This window comes from Capricornis sumatraensis, chromosome 2, assembly GCF_032405125.1.
Source record: "Capricornis sumatraensis isolate serow.1 chromosome 2, serow.2, whole genome shotgun sequence".
NCBI classification, from domain to species: Eukaryota; Metazoa; Chordata; class Mammalia; order Artiodactyla; family Bovidae; genus Capricornis; species Capricornis sumatraensis.
In genome coordinates this window covers 76,710,350-76,732,545 of record NC_091070.1, presented here as the reverse complement: position 1 = coordinate 76,732,545, position 22,196 = coordinate 76,710,350, and the positions used below count along the sequence as shown (strand labels likewise).

The following is a 22,196-nucleotide window of genomic DNA, read 5'->3' as shown; positions in this document are numbered from 1 at the left end:
GTAGGTTTTGTTTTGTTTTGGCCATGCCACATGTCTTGTATGATCTTGGTTCCCCAACCAGGGATCGAACCAAGGCCCCCTACAGTGGAAGCTCAAAGTCCTAACCAGTGTACCACCAGGGCATTCCCTGTAGATATTTTTCTTGACTTTATAGGGAAATCAGAGATTTGACCTTATAGCTCACAGTTATCAGTGCTTTGGTTTTATAGAACAGTTCAGAAGTAGCTAATGGTTGGAGGACTCACAGATCTCAATTTCAGGACTTAATACAAAGCTGCAGTAATCAAAGCAATATACTAGTGTAAGGGCAGTCATGTAACTCAGTGGAATAAAATTGAGAATCCAGAAATAAACCTTCACATTTACATCATTTCTTTTTTGATGTGATGCCAAGACAATTTGGGGGCGGGAAAAGAGGTTAGGCCCCTTCCTTACACTGAACACAAACTTTACTCAAAATGAAGCATAAATGTAAATATAAGAGCTAAAACTGTAAAACTTCTATAGAAGAAAGTATAGTCATATCTTCGTGTCCTTGGGTTAGGCAAATCCACCTTACATGTGACATCAAAAGCACAAGAAAAGAATTTGGACTTCTTCAGAATAAAAAACTTTTGTGCTTCAAAGGACATCCATACAAAAGTGAAAGGAAAATCCATTGAACAGGAGAAAAAAATGCAAATCATATCTGATAAGAGACTTTTACGTATAAAAAAGAACTCTTACGACTTAGTAATAAAGCAATAACCCAGAGTGGGAAAAGGATCTGAACACACACTTCTCCAAATAGGTATACAAATCATCAGAATCACATGACTGGGAGCTCAGTCAAGATCATTCACCATTGTGGAAATACAAATCAAAACTGCAGTGAGATACTTCATACCCATTGGATGGCTATAATAAAGTTAAGTGTTGGTCAGCATGTGGAGAAATTGGAACCCTCACACATGACTTTTGGGAAAGAAATTTGTGAAACACTGCAGGCACTTCAGAAAACAGTCTTGTGTTTCCTCAGAAAGTTAAATATAGAGTTACTATATAAGTAGCAATTCCTCACCTGGATATATACTCAAGAGAAATATGTGCACAGAAAAACTTACTAATGTTTATAGCAGCATTATTCATAATAGCCAAAAAATGGAAACAATTCAAATATCCCAACAGTTGAATGGATATAATGTAGTATGTTCACATAATGGAATATTACTTAGCAATAAAATGGGATGTGGTATTGACACATGCTAAAACATACGAACCATGAAAAAATATTATGTCCATAATAGACAAATCCTTAGGGACAAATGAGATTAGTGGTTGCTAGGACTGAGAGGAGGTGGATAATTATTGCTAATGGGTTTTGGGGGGAGAGATAAAAATTTCTAAAATTAGATTGTGATGGTTGTGTAACTGAATACACTGAAAACCACTGAATTTTACACTTAAAGTTGGTGAATTGTATATGAATTTTGTCTCAGAAAGCTATTTTAAAAATAGAGTAAGTAATTACAGTAAGGTTGCCAAGTATATATGTACCTAAAACTTTGAATTTCCATGAGGAAAAAATTATGTGTATCTTGGATATATTCCTGTTGTGCTCATATGAAAAGAAAATAACCAAATTATCTACTCTGCCTTTCAGAAAGGAGAAGATGAGTATGCCAATGTTGATGCCATTGTTGTATCAGTGGGTGTTGATGAAGAAATTGTTTATGCTAAATCAACTGCCTTACAGGTGAGAAGTTTACAGCAGTGTTTAGCCCTGAGAGTCATTGAATCAGCTACTGTTCAGTATGGTAGCCACTAGCCGCATTAAAATTTCAGCTCCTCAGTCCTCAGTCTCAAGTACTCTGTAGTGGCTATCGTGATAAACAGAGGATGTGTAGAATAGTTCTTTCACAAAAAGTTCAGTGAACAGTACTGACTAATCTCATTTCATTGGAATCTATATCCAGGTTCTCACACTACAAGATTATTTTGAAGTTAATTCCAGATACTTTATTTCAGACATATAAATATATTGATTTTTTTTGTATCTGTTCACACTGTTGTCTTTTCCCATAGACATGGCTCTTTGGTTATGAACTAACTGATACTATCATGGTATTCTGTGATGACAAAATCATCTTTATGGCCAGCAAGAAAAAAGTGGAGTTCTTGAAACAGATTGCCAACACTAAGGGCAATGAGAATGCTAACGGAGCCCCTGCCATCACACTACTCGTACGAGAAAAGGTCAGAATGGACAAAGAATTCGTCATAAATAAGAAAGAATGTTTTAAAGTGGTAAACAGAAAAGCCTTCTAGGAATTCAGAAATACAAGGGGAAGATTTTAGCTAACTGTCATTTGTTAGAAAGATAGAAAAGAGTTCAATAATCCTATCAGTTTGCAGTAACACAAATGGGTAATGAAATTATGGTGAAAACTAACTATCCATGCTTGAGGATACTTCTCTTAGTATCTTAATTAGGACAAAAATCTTTAAATATCCTTAAGGAAAGGTATATCTCATTTCCAATTTTTATCAAATGTAATCTTTTTTTCTTGCCCACCTGACAAAGATTTCTTTTCAGAATGTTGTTCACCTTTGTATTTCAGTTTCTTAGCTCTTCCTGAAGTAAAGAATAGTCTTCTCAGCTTATGTGGCACTTCACTTAAACATATAAATATATCCAAAGAAATTTTGTGTAAACTTTTGGTATACTACAGTCTTCCCTAAATAAATAGGTAGGAAAAGGGGAGATAGAATTTATTTCTTTCCATAGTTTAGAATATTCTCTACCTAGTACTAGTAGAACATAGATGTCTAATTCTTAAACTAAACCCCCTTTTCCTCCCTGTGGCACTGACAGAATGAAAGTAACAAGAGCAGCTTTGACAAAATGATTGAAGCCATTAAAGAAAGCAAGAATGGCAAGAAGATTGGAGTGTTCAGCAAAGACAAATTTCCAGGAGAGTTCATGAAGAGCTGGAACGACTGCCTCAACAAAGAGGGTTTTGACAAAGTAAGAATATTCTGGAAACAAGCACATTGAGAGTTGAGAAGACAAAATTGTGAGGGGCTTTCACAGCTGATATTGCAGAGACTTTGTTTTGAGAAAGCTGCATATTCATTCACATTTCCATTTTCAGTTCCTGTTGCTGAGTGGTTAACCAATTCACTTTTCAGTTAGGAGTGAGGCATTCAGGAGACAGTTCAGCTACTCTGGAGGGAAATTGAGGAAAATCTCTTGTCCAAAAAACTTTTTTTCTTTTCTGTCTTCCTTCTCCAGCCTTTACAGAAATCTCAAGAGAGGCATTTACATTTACACTTTAAATGATGTGTTAGTTCATTGGCTCTTAGAATACACCAATGACCTGGTAAAGCGTTCTTTCAGATGTTTATTCAATCCAAGAAGAGAATATTTAGATATTCTGCAAACTGCTGATAGTTTGCTAAATAACCAGACATAGTCACTGATAATATTTGAACTGGGGGAGAGAGATTTCTTTAGCAGTTCTGTGTCTGCATGTTAGGAACTGTTTATCCCTTTGACTGCAGATAGACATCAGTGCAGTTGTGGCCTATACCATTGCTGTAAAGGAGGATGGAGAACTCAATCTAATGAAGAAAGCAGCTAGCATCACCTCTGAGGTCTTCAACAAATTCTTCAAGGAAAGAGTCATGGAAATAGTTGATGCAGATGAGGTAAATTGGGGGTGGGAGTGTCTTTTCACTGTTATAATGAAGTAAGTCCCTCCCATGCAGTGTTTTTTAGGTTGTGTTCAGCTTCCTTTGGTAGATTAAAGTTGGTGGTGTGTAATTGTGCCAGCTCTCTTTGAGAATAACTATAAACGTCCACTGTAGTTTCTGGAGCCTACCCAGTATGTCACTTGAGAATTCTTTGAATAGCTGCAAATTCCACATATTCTCTAAATTTGCTTTTGCGTGTACACCAGTGTGTTATCTGGTACATAAACCACTTCATAAGACTACTTTGGCATCCTATATGATATCAGGATATATGTTGTTTTCAAATAGTCATGTCCAAAAACCCAGCACCGTTCTGCCACCCTATAGTAAGTATTGTTTTATTTCTGTGTATTTTTATAGAAAGTTCGACACAGCAAACTGGCTGAGTCAGTGGAAAAGGCCATAGAAGAGAAAAAATACCTTGCTGGGGCAGACCCTTCTACTGTGGAAATGTGTTATCCTCCTATCATTCAGAGTGGTGGCAACTATAACCTCAAGTTCAGTGTGGTGAGGTGAGTATGAGAATTTCAAAATATAAAACAACCGGAGCACTTCAGCCTTCGGCCTGTTTTTTCTTAGACTCATTCTGGGATTCAAAAAAATAGGAAGAAAAAGAATAACCATTAGCCTGCCTCCTGCATTATCTTCTTATCTTATTCTGTGTATAGTTTAATTTATTTCACATAGTTATTCATTTGTTACTTGAGTATTTGATTGTAAGCATTTTCCAGATGACTAAAAATGACAAGAAAAAAATGCAAAACATGTTTAAAAAATAAAAATCTTGCTAGATATATCATAATTATTCCCCTTCTAATTTTTAAAAATACTGTAAAGAATGCTATTCATCGGGGCTGGTGGAAAGGTGATGGCTTACCATCATACTGTTAGATTATAATGCATAAAATTCAGTATAACTTTTGCATATTTGGGATACAACTTTCCAGAGCCTTTATAAACTGACATGGTTTAAAAAAAAATGTTTAGGTCATTTTTTCTACTTCAGCTTTGGGATATAGCAGGTCAAAATTGTGATTACAGATGTGTATGCCAGGTATGGTAAGGACTTCACAAGTTTGTGTAATGAGATGCTTTCTCCCTGTGGTCTCTAGTGACAAGAACCATATGCATTTTGGGGCCATTACCTGTGCCATGGGTATTCGCTTCAAGTCTTACTGCTCCAACCTTGTTCGCACTTTGATGGTTGATCCTTCTCAGGAGGTTCAAGAAAATTACAACTTTTTGCTTCAGCTGCAAGAGGAGCTGTTAAAGGAACTAAGACATGGTAATGTGTGCCTTAGATAAGGTTTAGAAATTGTGTAACAAAAATGTAGCATTTGTGGGACTGTTTATCCCTGAGGCTCTTGTACTGTAAATAGAACTAGGTTTTACTAACCTCCAATCATCCTACCATTTAGTTCTTCAATGTACTTTTCTTTTATGCAGGAATGGTTACTGTGGTTCTGTATTGATGTTTACAGAAACCTCTGACTGGTTAGGACTCTGTGTTCAGATCTTCATAAAATACCATGCTCTTACTACTTTTCTTTAGAAAGTTCTGAGAAGTAGTATCTCTCCTGACGGACTATGTAATGTTAATCCTGTATTGAATGAATACCAGGAATCTTAGTTTGAGAGCAGAACTAACTTGGCAACCCTGCTAAGCAAGCTACTGTCTACTTAAAAGGAGAGCATTTGGCACCTCTTTTGCCTTGAGACTCCTCACTCCCAGTTGGCTAAATGGGACTTCATGTTTGCCACCTTTAAACAACTTTGTAAGTCCACTTAAAGTTTCCCAGAGCTTCCCAACACCATTCCCTCCTGATACCTCAGGTCAATCTTGAGAAATCCAACTGGCAATCCATAGTCCTTGTTCAGTGAGAATAAAAACTCCTCTGAGGCTATAGTATTTGAACTACTCTGGCTTGAAATACATATTCATATCCTAAACCTTGAAAAATTAAGTCCAGCATTCTTCCAATTTACCCGTTCAGTAGTCTTGTTCTTCAAGATGTATAGTACATTTAATGTAATGCCATTTATCAACTCTTAAATTATTTCACTGAGACCAACTAGGGTTCCACAGTCCCCCTGGAGTGATTCTCAGTGTAATTAAAGAATGACTAGGTGGATTATTTCTTAAAATGCACATTTCTAAGCCCTACCAGCCCTGCAACTGTATTCCTTATTGTGTGTTTTGAGAAACCCTGCTTTAGGTGACTTAACGAGTAAAAATAATGTTGATTTTAAAAATGTGATTTGTGGTTTTTTCCTGAAAGATACTTTAATGTCCCATCTGTCTTGTCATTAGGTGTGAAGATATGTGATGTATATAATGCTGTCATGGATGTGGTTAAAAAGCAGAAGCCAGAGCTGCTGAACAAAATTACCAAAAACCTAGGGTAAGATGCTGTGATATACATTGTCACTGTGTCAGTTTTCATGAGTGGCAGTCATGATGATTCAACCAATGTTTGTGGACTATTCAACTTAACTGTGTGCCAGACACATTATGTTATCAGAGAATGTATGTAAGTTCATGGAGATCTTTTCAGACCAATGTTGTAGATGTTTCAGGCTTAAATTACAAATGTGAAGAGGCATTACATACAATATTTCCTCTCTTAGAACACCTCAATTCATATTTGCAAAATAAGCACTCTGAGATATCCCGCTATTTAAACTCTTAAAGTTTTTTTTTTCCTCCAGTGTTTCTCAAGTGTATTTGATCATTGAACAGCTAGATATACTACTAACATATTATAGAACCGAAGACATTTGAGAAACAAAAGTTCTAGGCAGGCTCCTTAGATGAAGCTAGTTGGGATATATTATTTCTGGATTTCTGTGATGGACAAGAGGAAATACATTGACCTATACCGAGTTTTGGCCTAGGAGACTTAGTAAATCCAGTTATCAGTATTCTATTAGAAATTATCTCTTATTCCAGTTGTTATACGTTCTTGATAGTGTGCTCTTTAACAGCTCATCAGTAGTGGCAAATTACTCAGCTTGTTTGCCTGCCTTACCTTGAAAATTAAAATAGGATATAGTGTACCTGACTCAGGTTAGAGGCCTCTTAGCTTATTGTTGAAGTTTCCTTCATTTCTTTTTTAGGTTTGGAATGGGCATTGAATTCCGTGAAGGTTCTTTAGTAATTAATAGTAAAAATCAGTACAAACTAAAGAAAGGTGAGTTTTACAGGCATACATTAGAAAAATGTATGCCTTTTAAAATATTTTACCTTAGTTTCATCTCCCTCTATTCTGTATAAAATCACACTTCAAACTTTCACAGTCATTCACTGATTCCTGTTTTGGTGGTTTAGGGATGGTTTTCAGCATCAATTTGGGATTCTCAGATTTGACTAACAAGGAAGGGAAGAAACCAGAAGAGAAAACCTATGCCCTGTTCATTGGAGACACAGTGCTTGTGGATGAGGTATATATTGCTTCTTTCATGAATTGAATATTGAAGTGCATTTTTAACCCTATGGTTCCCCTTCCCTTTTTTTAAATGAAAGTATAGTTGATTTTTCCAGTAGTCATGTATGGATGTGAGAGTTGGGCCATAACAAAAGCTGAGCGCTGAAGTATTGATGCTTTCAAACTGTGGTGTTGAAGATTCTTGAGAATCCCTTGGACTGCAAGTAGGTCAAACCAGTCAATTCTAAAGGAAATCAATCCTGAACATTCATTAGAAGGACTGATGCTGCAGCTCCAATACTTTGGCCACCTGATGCAAAGATCCGACTTAATGGAAAAGATCCTGATGCTGGGAAAGATTGAAGGCAGAAGGAGAAGGAGATGACAGAGGACGAGATGGTTGGATGGCATCACCGACTTAATGGACATGAGTTTGAGCAAGCTCCGGGAGATGGTGAAAGACAGGGAAACCTGGCGTGCTGCAGCCCATGGGGTCGCAAAGAGTCGGACGTGACTGAGGAACTGAACAACAACAAATAGTTGATTTACAATATCATGTTAGTTTCAGGTGTATAGTAGAATGATTCAGTTTTTATATATATATATATATATTCATATTATTTTCCATTTTAAGTTATTAGAAGATACTGAGTATATTTCCATGTGCTACATAGTAAATCCTTATTTACTATTTATTGCTTGTTTATGTTACGTGGTGTTTTTTCTTTTTATCATTTGTTAAATGCTAGCTAAGGGGAATTAGAGATGCCTATGAAAGCCTGACCTAGTACAGCCAGGGAAACAGATTGTTTAAACAAACTCTATCACACTGTGGCTTGAACCTTAATTATGATACTATCAGAAACTGATTCTATGACAGAGCTGATTTTTTTTTTCTTTTGTAATAGCTTTAACAGTTTATATACCATGCAATTAACGTGTACAGTTGTGACTTTTATTATGTTTACAGTTAATGCAGCTGTCGCCATAGTCTAGTTTTAGAACATCTTCATCACCTCAGAAAGAAACCCTGTGCCCACTAGCAGTCACTCCTCATTTCCCTCCCAGGCCAAGACTGTGGGAGGGAATCTTTTTCTAAGGATTTGCCTTTTCTGAGCATTTAGGGGTTTTTTGTGACTGGTTTCTTTAACTTAGCAGGAACTGATATATTTTTATTTTGCCACTTTATTTTTAAATAGAAGAATAATTGCTTTACAGAACTTTGTTGTTTTCTGTCAAACATCAACAAGAATCAGCCATAGGTACATCCTGTCCCCTTCCTCCCGAACCTCCCTCCCATCTGTTTGCCCATCCCACCCTTCTATATCGTCACAGAGTCCCTGTTGATTCTTAATGGTAGTAAATATTTCAGTGTTCTTATATGAACACATTTATACATTAATTCATTGAATTCTTATAATAATTCTATGAAATAGATACTCTTATCCAAATATGTAGATAAAGCAACTGAGGCACAGAAAAGTATATGTACCTTGCCAGATGTCACAGAGCTCAAAAGTGAGTGAGCCAGGTTTCAAATCAAGTCACTATTCTTACTCATTATCCCATTGTTGCCTCCCAAATTGCAGTTCCTAATGTGCATTTGGGAAGATAACTGGTTTTATGTGTTGTCAAAGACTTTTTTAGGGCCAGAAGATTCAAAGCATGGCCCAGCTAGTTACTTGGTTCGAAAGTGAAAGTATGTCATTTAAATGCTCGTAGAGATGTCTCACTTCCTCTTTGTATTCCAGGATGGTCCAGCTACTGTTCTCACTTCTGTGAAGAAGAAAGTGAAGAACGTAGGGATTTTTCTAAAGGTAAGAAGAAGATAAAAATGAGTGGTGAAAAGTTTGCTACAATGAAGTAAATAATAATGGCTAACATAATTAAGATTTGAGTTTCTGATGATGATTTTTTACCCTCCATAGAATGAAGATGAGGAAGAAGAGGAAGAGGAGAAAGATGAAGCTGAGGACCTGTTGGGAAGAGGTTCCAGAGCAGCTTTACTTACAGAAAGAACACGAGTAAGTTTACTGTTTGAAAACTACTTCGATTTCCTGTTTGTCATGGTTCACAGGTCCTGATAACTTCGGTTTTCCCTTCTTTAGAATGAGATGACTGCAGAAGAGAAGCGAAGAGCCCATCAAAAAGAACTGGCAGCTCAGCTCAACGAGGAAGCAAAGAGGCGATTAACTGAACAGAAAGGGGAACAGCAGATTCAGAAGTAGGACTTTGCATGGAGTAGTGAGATTGTCTTAGGGTTATATGTGATTTGCAGAAATTTCTCAAGAACATTTTTTTATTCCCACTCCAGAGCTCGTAAATCTAATGTGTCCTATAAAAACCCATCTTTGATGCCTAAGGAACCACACATTCGGGAAATGAAGATCTATATTGATAAAAAATACGAGACTGTAATAATGCCTGTGTTTGGCATTGCGACACCTTTTCACATTGCCACAATCAAGGTACTGACGTTGAATCAGGCTTCATTCGATAATTCCTTCAAATAATTGTGCTTACCGTAGATGGCTGTCCTGACTGCATGTCTCTCCTGTTCTGTGCTCCTACTGACTCTACCTTTCCCATGTTACTGACTCCCCAACCCCACTCCCTAATCTCCTGCTGTCATTTTCCTTCCTTCCCTGTTTGCACTTTGGAGAAAGTTAAATGACCTAGTCTCTAATCATACTTCGCTTGTTTGTCTTTGAACTTGAAGAACTTTTTAACCTGTTGTCATAAACATGGCACAGGAAAAGAACTTTAGGAACTCAGTGATTCTTTCAGAAACAGCATTTGATCATATAAAAAATAAGCTAAATATGTAGCTTATTAGTTTTAGAGTAAGGATTACAGGCTAGGTTTAGCTGTCAGTTTGTAACTACTAACTTAATTTTAGCATGTCTATAGCTACTTACCTTCATCTAGGAAAGAAATCTTATTTGTTTGGTTTCTTTGCTAATGCTTTTCCTTTCTTTGAACAGAATATAAGTATGTCTGTGGAAGGAGATTATACTTACTTGCGAATCAACTTCTATTGCCCAGGCAGTGCTCTGGGCAGAAATGAGGGCAACATCTTTCCCAACCCAGAAGCCACTTTTGTCAAGGAAATGTGAGTTCCCAGGGAAACAACCACCCTCAAATCCCTACTGGCCAGAGCAGTACCCTTAGAAACCCAGAGAGTGCTGTGTTCTCCCACATCCTGGTGAATGGTGTCACCTTCCTCAGTGATCCTTGATAAGGAGGATTGCTGTACTAACCTTGTACTGTTTTAAGGTTGGAACCTAATTTAAATCCTCATAAAGATATTTTATCCTCACTTGACATATTTGTTGATAAAATATCAGATGTGTGCTGCACTGGAGTCTGTTTATTCTTAAAGTGGAATAGGATCATTTGGGGACGTTTATGCAGGATTTGAAATAAAGCTGTGACTCCCCCACTCAGTGGATTAGCTATTTATAACATCATCTGTTTAAGAGAGAGGAAGGATTTTTTCATCTTTCCAGACATTATTTCAGCACTCAGTGGTACCTTTTTCTCCTAAAAGGTATTAAAGCCAGTTGTTAAACACAGTAATGGGTGTGGGTTAGATGGCATGATGAAATTACATAAGTGCTCCCCCTTTTCTGTAGTACATACCGAGCTTCAAATATGAAGGCACCTGGAGAACAGACAGTTCCAGCCTTGAACCTTCAGAATGCCTTCCGAATTATAAAAGAAGTGCAGAAGCGTTATAAGACTCGGGAAGCGGAAGAGAAAGAGAAGGAGGTGAGCCGGAACAACAGCAAAGTGCCTTTGTGCAAAAGGACACATGAAGGTTTGGGGACATAGAAAGATATGTGAGAATTCACGTTGATTTTCGTTCTGCTTAGGGCATTGTGAAACAAGATTCACTGGTGATCAATCTAAACCGGAGTAATCCCAAACTAAAAGATCTGTACATTCGCCCAAACATTGCCCAAAAGAGGATGCAAGGCTCACTGGAGGCCCATGTCAATGGTATGGATGATCTCTCTTGTGCCTGGGCTTTGTCTTTGGAGGCACATCTGTAGTAATGACAGACCAGATAACATAGTAGGAAGTGCTGGGAGGAGTCTACTTTGACATGCTCTGTGGCCAGAACGAAAGGAAAGCTGTGTACCTTGTTGGCATTCCCTCTGACCCTGTTCACATCAGCCAGAAAAGATGCAGTACCTTTTGGGCTAACCTGATGATGTACCTTGATACTTAGCAGCTTCCTCCATTCCCCCCACCTAGGTTTTCGCTTCACGTCTGTCCGAGGAGACAAAGTGGATATTTTGTACAATAACATCAAGCATGCTTTATTCCAGCCATGTGATGGGGAAATGATTATTGTCTTGCACTTTCACCTCAAGGTATATCTTTCTGTCAGCTAGCTATGAGCTCTTGGGCAAGATCTTACTCTCACAGTGTTTCTTTTAAAATAGTGATGAAAAATATCACCTGTCACATAAGATCATTAAGGGCACTGAATAAAATAATGCCTGTAAAGCCCCCAGTGCCTGACATCTCAAAGGTGCTAATCATGTTTGTTCCTTGGTGTGATACATAATGATCTCCAAAACATATAGGTCTGTTCCACATTCCTGTTTCTGAAATAGAAAGTTTTTGCTTTAGACAATTATCAACATAATCTCCAAAGTCCATTCTAATAAGTAGGAATACTTTAAAAAATTTATACTCTTTTATATTCCCAAATGTCATTATTTATGATGACACCTGGAGTGGTTTAACTATTCTTACATAAATGCTATGATTTCTAGTGTAGATATTTTAATATTTTCCTGTTTTGTTATTTTTCCTGTGTAGACTTCTTTGCTAAATAAGTCTTAAAATTTCTTCTTCTTTCTACTTTCGGCCTTTAGAATGCCATCATGTTTGGGAAGAAGCGGCATACAGATGTGCAGTTCTACACAGAAGTCGGGGAGATCACCACAGACTTGGGGAAACATCAGCATATGCATGACCGAGATGACCTCTATGCTGAGCAGGTGAAATTTGGTATTTTATTCGCAGGGTAGGGAGGTAGGATTCAGGCTTCCCTAGTGTCTCAGCAGTAAAGGAATCCTCCTGCAATACAGGAGACACAGGAGATGTGAGTTCGATCCCTGGGGCAGGAAGATCCCCTGGAGAAAGGCATGGCAACCCACTCCAGTATTCTTGCCTGGAGAATCCCATGGACAGAGGAGCTTAGAAGCCGAGTTGGACACAAAGCGACTGAGCATGAGCTAGGATTCAGCCCAGATCTGAGCTCAGTAATTGTTATATATTTTATAAACCACTCCAGAAACTATGCAGAACTTCTCAAGTATCTGCTGGGATGGTGTAGTATGTTGGCTATGAAACAGACTTTATTCGTAGGCATAACTATAATTAATTTTAGCAGCCTATAATAAAGTATCCATGTTAGTATCATAGTTAACAGAATTAAGGACTACAAAAGCACTTCATGGTTTTTGAAGGGATTACTATTAATAAGTAAAGTGATAACTATAGTTAATTCATATTTCTTCTACAGATGGAAAGAGAAATGAGGCACAAACTGAAAACAGCCTTTAAAAATTTCATTGAAAAAGTAGAGGCTCTAACCAAGGAGGAACTGGAATTTGAAGTGCCTTTTAGGGACTTGGGGTAATGTGTCATCTTCTTTTTGGCCTTCAGAAAAATTAGTTATTCTTCCTTTAATAATAACTTAGCATAACATATCATGTTCTTTTTCCTGTGGACATCCATTATCTCTTGGAAATGTTTAGGGCTGGGTGAATAGCTAAGACTGAGAGGCTCCCTCTCTCTGGAAGTGAGTCTCCAGCGAGTGTTCTGGAGTTTTGTTTGGAATGGGAAAGCAGAGAAGCCTGTTGGGACGGCAGCGGTTTCTCTTGCAGTGAACCCCATCTTATGTGAGTCTCTTACTGTCTTTCAGATTTAATGGTGCTCCCTATAGGAGTACCTGCCTCCTTCAGCCTACTAGTAGTGCACTGGTAAATGCTACAGAATGGGTGAGTGTTTCTGACCTCTTTTTAGGAAGAAAATTGTTAGAGAAAAGAAACCAAGAGAGTAGATGTTTTGAAAGCTAGGTCCTTATTATATCTTAGTATTTTAATTGTTTATATTTACTTACCTTAGGTATAAAAATTGAACAAAGATTCTGTAAAAGTCTCTTTAGTTTTTAGAGACAGTTTATTTGCATAGTTTCCTTAAATGACTTCTCCCTGAGGGAGGCTTTCGATCTTGCAGACCCTTTAACCCAGGCTTCTCGGTATGTTTTATCGCTTTTAGTATTTGCCCCCAAAAAACAAACAAAAGACAGTTTAGTTATCCTTTGTGTGGTAGTTTTAGATCCTGAAAGCATTTGAAAATGCTAGTGTTTTGTGGGAAGTATTTTTATGAAAATAGTTCCTTTCTTCCCTGACAGCCACCTTTTGTGGTAACGTTGGATGAAGTGGAGCTGATTCACTTTGAGCGAGTCCAGTTTCACCTGAAGAACTTTGACATGGTGATCGTCTACAAGGACTACAGCAAGAAAGTGACAATGATCAATGCAATTCCTGTTGCCTCTCTTGACCCCATCAAGGAATGGTTAAAGTAAGTAAACCTCCCAGCAATCTCCTGTCCCATGAACACAGTTTTCTAGAATATGAATGTGGTATGTTATATGTAAAATCTGTTGGTATACTTAATGAAACTGCCTTTGGGTTGTTACCAACCAGGACTTGAAAATTTGGGATGTTACTTTTTCCTGACTACCCAACAGTAGTTCATGCATGCATGTGAGTGAAGTCACTTCAGTCCTGTCCGACTCCTTGCAACCCATGTGTTCAACACATATCAAGCTTTGGAGCAGAGGCAGGGGGAGGAGAGTAAATGCGCTAGGTTCAGTCAGTTCAGTCGCTCAGTCATGTCCAACTCTGTGACCACATGGACTGAAGCACGCCAGGTTTCCGTGTCCATCACCAACTCCTGGAGCTTGCTCAAACTCATGTCCATCAAGTCGGTGATGCCATCCAACCATCTCATCCTCTGTTGTCCCCTTTTGCCTTCGATCTTTCCCAGCATCAGAGTCTTTTCCAACGAGTCAGTTCTTCGCATCAGGTGGCCAAAGTATTGGAGTTTCAGCTTCTGCATCAGTCATTCCAGTGAATATTCAGGGTTGATTTCCTTTAGGATTGACTGGTTTGATCTACTTGGAGTCCAAGGGAGTCTCAAGAGTCTTCTCCAACACCACAGTTCAAAAGCATCAATTCTTAGGCACTCAACTTTCTTTATAGTCCAATTCTCACATCCATACATGACTACTGGAAAAACCATAGCTTTGACTATACAGACCTTTGTTGACAAAGTAATATCTCTGCTTTTTAATATGCTTTCTAGGTTAGTCATAGCTTTTCACCCAGGGAACAAGCATCTTTTAATTTCATGGCTGCTGTCACCATCTGCAGGTGATTTTGGTGCCCAAGGAAACAAAGTCTAACACTGTTTACACTGTTTCCCCATCTATTTGCCATGAAGTGATGGGACTAGATGCCATCATCTTAGTTTTCTGAATGTTGAGCTTTAAGCCAACTTTTTCACTCTCCTCTTTCACTTTCATCAAGAGGCTCTTCATTTCTTCCTCAGTTTCTGCACTGGGTTAGAATCACTGAATTAAGGGCAAGATCTCTGGGCTCTCCTCCTAGCTCTGCTCTGGACTAAGAGTCTAAGTCTCTGCCTAAGACTGCCTTCTTTAAATGGAGAGCTCAGAAAGTTAATATGATACAGAAGAGGCTGCATGTGACCTTGCATATGCTTAAGTCTGTTGTTGATCAACTAAGTTTCAAATGAACTAGTATTAACTGAACAACCACTCTCTGCTTAAGTCATTGGCTGCGAAAGGGTGGCTTTAGCCCCTACATTATCTTCACTGGCTATGTGTTCATGCTAAGTCGCTTCAGTCATGTCTGACTCTGCAACCCTATGGACTATAGCCTACCACGCCCCTCTGTTCATGGGATTGTCCAGGCAAGAATACTGGAGTGGGTTGCCATGCCCTCCTCCAGGGGATCATCCCAACCCAGGAATCGAACCTGTGTCTCTTAGGTCTCCTGCATCGGCAGGTGGATTCTTTACCGCTACTGCCACTGAGTACCAGAGTCTGAGATCTTTTTTGACTACTTGATGGATGTATAAAATTTCTTACTAGTTCTGTTTTTACTAAAACATGAGATAACAATGTATATTTATTTTAACTTTTACCTTTCACATACTTACACTTCAGCTAAAAGAATTCCTCATAGATATGCCAGAACCCCAATAAAAAGGGAGATGTCACTTTGTGGGAAAAGTGTGAGGCATGTGTGTCCATGAGTATAGTTTGCTCTGCCCTGCTTCCTCCTTCCAGTTATCTGTAGGGGGAGGCACTGCAAATATAAAACTTCTCTTAAGAAATGGTTGAAAGAGCTAAAAATAGCCTGTGTGAAAGATCAAACTTTATAATTTCCATGATGGTTTTCCTTGAAAACATTTGCAGGTAAGTAACATGGTATCAAAAATATTTATAGATTTGTGTGACTATTTTTGGCTGTGCTAGGTCTTCGTTACTGCATAGGTTTTTGTCTAGTTTCAGAGAGTAGGGACTGCTCTAGTTGAGGTGTGCGACCTTCTCATTGCAGTGGCTTCTCTTAACTCCGGAGCCCGCCCATGCTTCAGTAGTTGCGGCTCCCATGCTCTAGAGTACAGGCCCAGTAGTTGTAGTGCATGGGCTTACTTGCCCACAGCATGTGGGATCTTCCTGGATGAGAGATTGAACCCGTGTCTCCTGCATTGGCAGGCAGATTCTTTACCACTGAGCCACCAGGGAATCCCCTGTATGATTTTTTTAAATCCTCTTTATTGAGGTACAATTTACATGTAATAAAATTCATCAATTTAAGTATATGATTTGATGAATTATAACAACTGTATATAGTCTTGTATCTACCATCATGATGGGGACATGGAACGTTCCCTTCACTCCCCAGAGTCCTCCTGCCCTGTTGGAGTCGATCCTCTCCCTTTAGCCTTGTCACTGTTTTCTGTCACTGCAGTTTGCTTCATCTAGAATTTCACATAAATGGAATTATACAAGTATGCAGTGTTTTGTATCTTTTTTATCTTTCACTTGGCATAATGCTTTTGAAATTTACTCAAGGTGTTGTACACATCATTGGCATACTCCTTTTTATTACAGAGGAGTTCCCCATTGTATGGACAGTCTCTGCTTTATTTACCTATCTACCAGTTAATAGACATTAGGATTGTTTCCCTTTGGGGACTCTTAGGAATAGCTGCTATAAACACTGTGTACAGGTTTTTGTATGGACATACATTTTCATTTCTCTTGGATAAATGACCTAAGAGTGGGATTGCTGTGTCATATGGTTTATGGTTAAGTATATGGTTAAGTATATGTTTAGCTTTATAAGGAACTACCAAATCTTTTGCCAGAGTGGCTGGAAAACGTGTAGTATGGGAGAACTGTAGTTGCTCCACATCCTCAACAACACTGGGGTTTATCGGTCTTTTCATTATTGGCCGTTGTGGTGGGCGGCTTTCTCATTGTGGTTTCAGTTTGCATTTCCAAGATTACCGGTGATTTTGAGCATTTTTTCATATGCTGTCTGTCATTCTATACTTTGATGAAGTATATTCATGTTTTTTGCCCATGTTAAGAATCAGATTTCTTTACTACTGAATTTTAAGAATTGTTTAGGCTAAATAAAGTCCGTCATCAAATACATTTTACATATATTTTCTTCCAGTAGTTTCTATGGCTTTTCATTTTCTTAAAATATCATTTGAAGATCAAAAGTTAAATTTTCCATGAAAGATGTTTAATCAACTTTTTCTTTTGTAATTTCTGCTCTTTATGGCTTTATGTAATAAATTTTGCCTAAGCCAAAGTCATAAAACTTTTCTAGAGTTCCATAGGTTTAGGTCTTATATCTGTGATCCATTTTGAGTTAATTTTTTTTTACTGTGGTGTAAGGATGAAGGTTTGTACTTTGTGTATATGTAGCCAGTTATTCTAGCTATCATTTTTTGAAAAGATTATCCCTTACCCATTGAATTACTTGGCATGTTTGTTTAAAAAAAGAATGTGTAGGAGAGACTCTTTCTGGATAGTGTTTTCTGCTCCATTGGTTTGTGTGTGTTCTTACACTGATCCTGTAGTGAATGTTGTGGCTTTATAATGAATCTTGAAGTCAGGTAGTGTAAGTCCTCCCATTTTGTTCCTTTTCAGAGTTGGCTATTATTGACTATTCTACATAAATTCAGCTTGTATCTTGCAACGAACTGGTTTATTTTGTCAACTCTAGTATTTGTGCAATACTTTTACCCCTTTCATTCCTAATATTAATAGTTTCCTCTTTTTGTTCGTCAGTCTAGAGGTTTATCCATTTTTATTGAATTTTATTCTCCATCATGAAATGTCCTTTCTTTTTCTAGTAATAGTCCTTGTTTTGAAATCTACATAGTATGATATTACTATAGACTTCTAGCTTTATTAATTTTTTATTTTGTATTGGGGTATAGCCAGTTTACAATGTTGTAGTAGTTTCAGGTGAACAGCAAAGGGATCCAGCCATATATATACATGTATCCATTCTACCTCAAACTCCCCTCCCTTATAGGCTGCCATATAATATTGGGCAGAGTTCCATGTGCTATATAGTAGGTCCTTGTTGGTTATCTGTTTTAAATACAGCAGTGTGCCCATGTCTATCCCAGACTCCCTAACTATCCCTTCCCCCGGCAGCCATAATAAGCTTGTTCTCTTAAGTCTGTGAGTCTGTTTTGTAAGTTAATCTGTATCACGTCTTTTTAGATTCCACATATAAAGGGATGTCATATGATATTTCTTTCTCTGACTTGCTTCACTCAGTATGACAATGTCTGGTTGCATCCATGTTGCTGCAAATAGCATTATTTCATTCTTTTTAATGGCTGAGTGATATTCCATTGTATATATGTACCACATTTTCTTTTATCTAGTCCTCTGTCAGTGGACATTGAGGTTGCTTTCATGCCTTGGCTTTTTTTTAATCCATTCTGAGAATATCTACCTTTTAATCTGTGTCTCTTTTGCTGTCTTGCATATAGGGTCATCATTACTATCTTTCTAAATTCCATATATATGTGTTAATATACTGTATTGGAGAAGGCAATGGCACCCCACTCCAGTACTCTAGCCTGGAAAATCCCATGGATGGAGGAGCCTGGTAGGCTGCGGTCCATGGGGTCACTAAGAGTCAGATAGGACTGAGCGTTTTCACTTTCCTGCATTGGAGAAGGAAATGGCAACCCACTCCAGTGTTCTTGCCTGGAGAATCCCAGGGATGGGGGAGCCTGGTGGGCTGTCATCTATAGGGTCGCACAGAGTCGGACACGACTGAAGCCACTTAGCAGCAGCAGCAGCAGCATACTGTATTGGTGTTTTTCTTTCTGACTTACTTCACTCTGTATAATAGGCTCCAGTTCCATGCAACTCATTAGAACTGACTCAGATGTATTCTTTTTAATAAACAGTGCTGCGATGAACATTGGGGTACATGTGTCTCTTTCAGTTCTGGTTTCCTCAGTGTGTATGCCCAGCAGTGGGATTACTGGGTCATATGGCAGTTCTGTTTCCAGTTTTGTTTTTTTTTTTAAAGGAATCTCCACACTGTTCTCCATAATGGCTGTACTAGTTTGCATTCCCACCAACAGTGTAAGAGCGTTCCCTTTCCTCCACACCCTCTCCAGCCTTTATTGTTTGTAGACTTTTTGATGGCAGCTATTCTTACCAGCATGAGATGGTACCTCATTGTGGTTTTGATTTGCATTTCTCTGATAATGAGTGATGTTGGGCGTCTTTTCATGCGTTACCCATCTGTATGTCTTCTTTGGAGAAATGTCCGTTTAATTCTTTGGTCCATTTTTTGATTGGGTCACTTATTTTTCTGGTATTGAGCTGCATGAGCTGTGTGTATATTTTGGAGATTAATTCTTTTGTCAGTTGCTTCATTTGCTATTATTTTCTCCCATTCTGAAGGCTGTCTTTTCACCTTGCTTATACTTTCCTTCATGTGCAAAAGCTTTTAAGTTTAATTAGGTCCCATTTGTTTATTTTTGCTTTTATTTCCATTACTCTGGGAGGAGGTTCATAGAGGATCTTACTGTGATTTATGTCGGAGAGTGTTCTGCCTGTGTTTTCCTCTAGGAGTTTTATAGTTTCTGGTCTTACATTTAGATCTTTAATCCATTTTGAGTTTACTTTTGTGTATGGTGTTAGAAAGTGTTCTAGTTTCATTCTTTTACAGGTGGTTGACCAGTTTTCCCAGCACCACTTGTTAGAGATTGTCTTTTCTCCATTGTATATTTCTGCCTCCTTTGTCAAAGATAAGCTTTTCTCCTTTTTATGCCTGCTTTTAATTTTATGATTCTTTACGATCATCTTCCTAGTTTGCCAATGAGCTACACCTCTAACTTGTCAGAGTCTGCATTCAGATAATATACCATGTCTGTTAGAAGGTTCTTATGCTTCCATTTCTCTTCTATCCTTTCTGCTATTATTACATTTTGCTTTTAATATGCTATGAATTCCACAGTTATTATTTTAGCTTCAAAACAGCTATTCCTTAATTTACAAAACGAGAAGGAGAAAGTCTTCCTTACATATTTAACCATTCCCATTGCTGTTCATCCCATTGTGAAGTTCCATAGGGATTTTAGTCTAGGGCTGCTAAGTATCCAGTGTTTGAACACTGTTGTTCCATACTGTGTTCAGTTTTCTGGTTGTTTGGGTGCAAAGGTAAATCTAACCCTTGTCACCTGCAGCACAGCTAGAAGCAAAAGCTTCAGTGTGTGTGATTGTGCCATAATGGATTTATGCTGGCATCTCGGGTTTTATGGCTTCCCTGGTGGCGCAGATGGTGAAGACTCTGCCTGCTACGTGGGAGAGCTGGGTTTGATCCCTGGGTTGGGAAAATCCCCTGGAGGAGGGCATGGCAACCCACTCCAGTATTTCTGCCTGGAGAATCCTCATAGACAGGGGAGCCTGGCAGGCTACAGTCCATGGGGTTGCAAAGAGTCTAACACGACTGAGTGACTAAGCACACACTCAGGTTTTATGCTAATGGTTTCTTTTTATAGCCCTTACCATTACTGTGTTCTGCTTTTCTTTTTTTCCCCCACCCATATTGGTTGCTCACTTCAACAGAAGTGGATAAATGTCATTTGAACAATTTCTTAACACAGGGCACGTTAAGTAGTTTTTTTTTTTTTAATGGGCCCCTGTTGTGAGGTCTAGTGCTCTGGGAGACCAGATATCAGCTCTTTTGGGGTATGTTCTGGTGGGATAGTGCAAAGAGTACCTGCTCTCAGATATGAAAAGGGTACTGCTCTTCCACGATGCTAATGACCAGCATGTCACTGGATATTTTCAAGCAGTATAGAGGTGGGATTTCCCTGGTGGTCCAGTGGTTAAGACTCTGCTCTTTTGGCATGGCCAAAACCAAAAAAAAACAAAACTCAAAAGCTGAGTATGGAGGATTTTTTTTTTACTTTATGATGTTATTTTTCTTTAGTTCCTGTGACCTAAAATACACAGAAGGAGTACAGTCCCTCAACTGGACTAAAATTATGAAGACCATTGTTGATGACCCTGAGGGCTTCTTTGAACAAGGTGGCTGGTCTTTCCTGGAACCTGAGGGTGAGGTGCGTGAGTGTGGGGTTTCTTTTCTGGTGCATAGTGTTTCCCATTGTCATTTGGGCAGTTAGGAGAATGCCATATGAATAGTACATAAGGGACCAATCAAATGGGAGAAGTTCTGAGCGTAGCTTGGTATTGTCTCTTCAAGTTTTACAGGTAAATGATAAATTAATTGCACATTGGTAGCCACTCACAAGGTTTCTTTGAAATTACAAAAACTACTGTTTGAATGAATTTCTTAGTTTTCAGAGAAAATACTTCAAATTGTCTTGCAAAAGTTGTCTAATTATTATATCTTACTAGTAATTTTAATTAAGTATTTTTATCTCTTGGTTATTCTGGTTTAGGTCTTTTTAATTTCATTTTTCATATAAAATAGAAATAATGCTGGTGCACTCAGTGGATTGAATTAATTATTAATGAAGTAAATTATAAAAGAAAAACACCCAGTATTTAGTATTATGCTCCAACTTACCAGGGGAGTGATGCTGAGGAAGGGGATTCCGAGTCTGAAATCGAAGATGAGACTTTTAATCCTTCAGAGGAAGACTATGAAGAAGAGGAGGAGGACAGTGATGAAGATTATTCATCAGAAGCTGAAGAATCAGGTGAGTCTTCATAGGGACAAGTGTTCATGACTTCCTGCTACTGCTAAGTCACTTCAGTCGTGTCTGACCTTAGGCAATTTCTACAGGCTTTTTAAGGGAATAATTTTATTATTCCATTCCGTTTCCAGTCTAGTTCAATTCAGTTCAGTTGCTCAGTTGTGTCCGACTCTTTGCAACCCCGTGAATTGCAGCACGCCAGGCCTCCCTGTCCATCACCAACTCCTGGAGTTTATCAAACTCATATCCATTGAGTCGGTGATGCCATCCAGCCATCTCATCCTCTGTCGTCCTCTTCTCCTCCTGCCCCCAACCCCTTCCAGCATCAGAGTCTTTTCCAATGAGTCAACTCTTCACATGAGGTGGCCAAAGTACCGGAGTTTCAGCTTTAGCATCAGTCCTTCCAAAGAACACCCAGGACTGATCTCCTTTAGAATGACTGGTTGGATCTCCTTGCAATCCAAGGGACTCTCAAGAGTCTTCTCCAACACCACAGTTCAAAAGCATCAATTCTTCTGTGCTCAGCTTTCTTCACAGTCCAACTCTCACATCCATACATGAAGTAAATCATGCTTAATATTCCAGATTATTCCAAGGAATCATTGGGCAGTGAAGAAGAGAGTGGAAAGGATTGGGACGAACTGGAGGAAGAAGCCCGAAAAGGTAAATATTTTGTTTAATTTTTTTAAGGCACAAATTTCA

General features: G+C 38.4%; 1 protein-coding gene across 2 annotated transcripts in view; it reads left to right on the top strand.

Annotated features, from left to right (window-relative positions):
- The window catches only part of SUPT16H (SPT16 homolog, facilitates chromatin remodeling subunit), a 35,146-nt gene that overhangs the window by 11,085 nt on the left and 1,865 nt on the right, over window positions 1-22,196 (top strand). For both annotated transcript variants that reach the window (XM_068963927.1, XM_068963928.1), the window contains exons 2-25: window positions 1,643-1,735; window positions 2,065-2,235; window positions 2,855-3,007; window positions 3,544-3,690; window positions 4,096-4,247; window positions 4,848-5,020; window positions 6,047-6,137; window positions 6,853-6,926; window positions 7,064-7,176; window positions 8,912-8,977; window positions 9,089-9,184; window positions 9,269-9,384; window positions 9,475-9,628; window positions 10,145-10,272; window positions 10,796-10,931; window positions 11,036-11,162; window positions 11,421-11,539; window positions 12,050-12,175; window positions 12,703-12,815; window positions 13,105-13,180; window positions 13,597-13,766; window positions 20,765-20,894; window positions 21,368-21,497; window positions 22,080-22,157. In XM_068963927.1, the coding sequence (XP_068820028.1) occupies window positions 1,643-1,735; window positions 2,065-2,235; window positions 2,855-3,007; window positions 3,544-3,690; window positions 4,096-4,247; window positions 4,848-5,020; window positions 6,047-6,137; window positions 6,853-6,926; window positions 7,064-7,176; window positions 8,912-8,977; window positions 9,089-9,184; window positions 9,269-9,384; window positions 9,475-9,628; window positions 10,145-10,272; window positions 10,796-10,931; window positions 11,036-11,162; window positions 11,421-11,539; window positions 12,050-12,175; window positions 12,703-12,815; window positions 13,105-13,180; window positions 13,597-13,766; window positions 20,765-20,894; window positions 21,368-21,497; window positions 22,080-22,157 (2,932 nt within the window). The remainder of the gene's footprint in view (window positions 1-1,642; window positions 1,736-2,064; window positions 2,236-2,854; window positions 3,008-3,543; window positions 3,691-4,095; window positions 4,248-4,847; window positions 5,021-6,046; window positions 6,138-6,852; window positions 6,927-7,063; window positions 7,177-8,911; window positions 8,978-9,088; window positions 9,185-9,268; window positions 9,385-9,474; window positions 9,629-10,144; window positions 10,273-10,795; window positions 10,932-11,035; window positions 11,163-11,420; window positions 11,540-12,049; window positions 12,176-12,702; window positions 12,816-13,104; window positions 13,181-13,596; window positions 13,767-20,764; window positions 20,895-21,367; window positions 21,498-22,079; window positions 22,158-22,196) is intronic.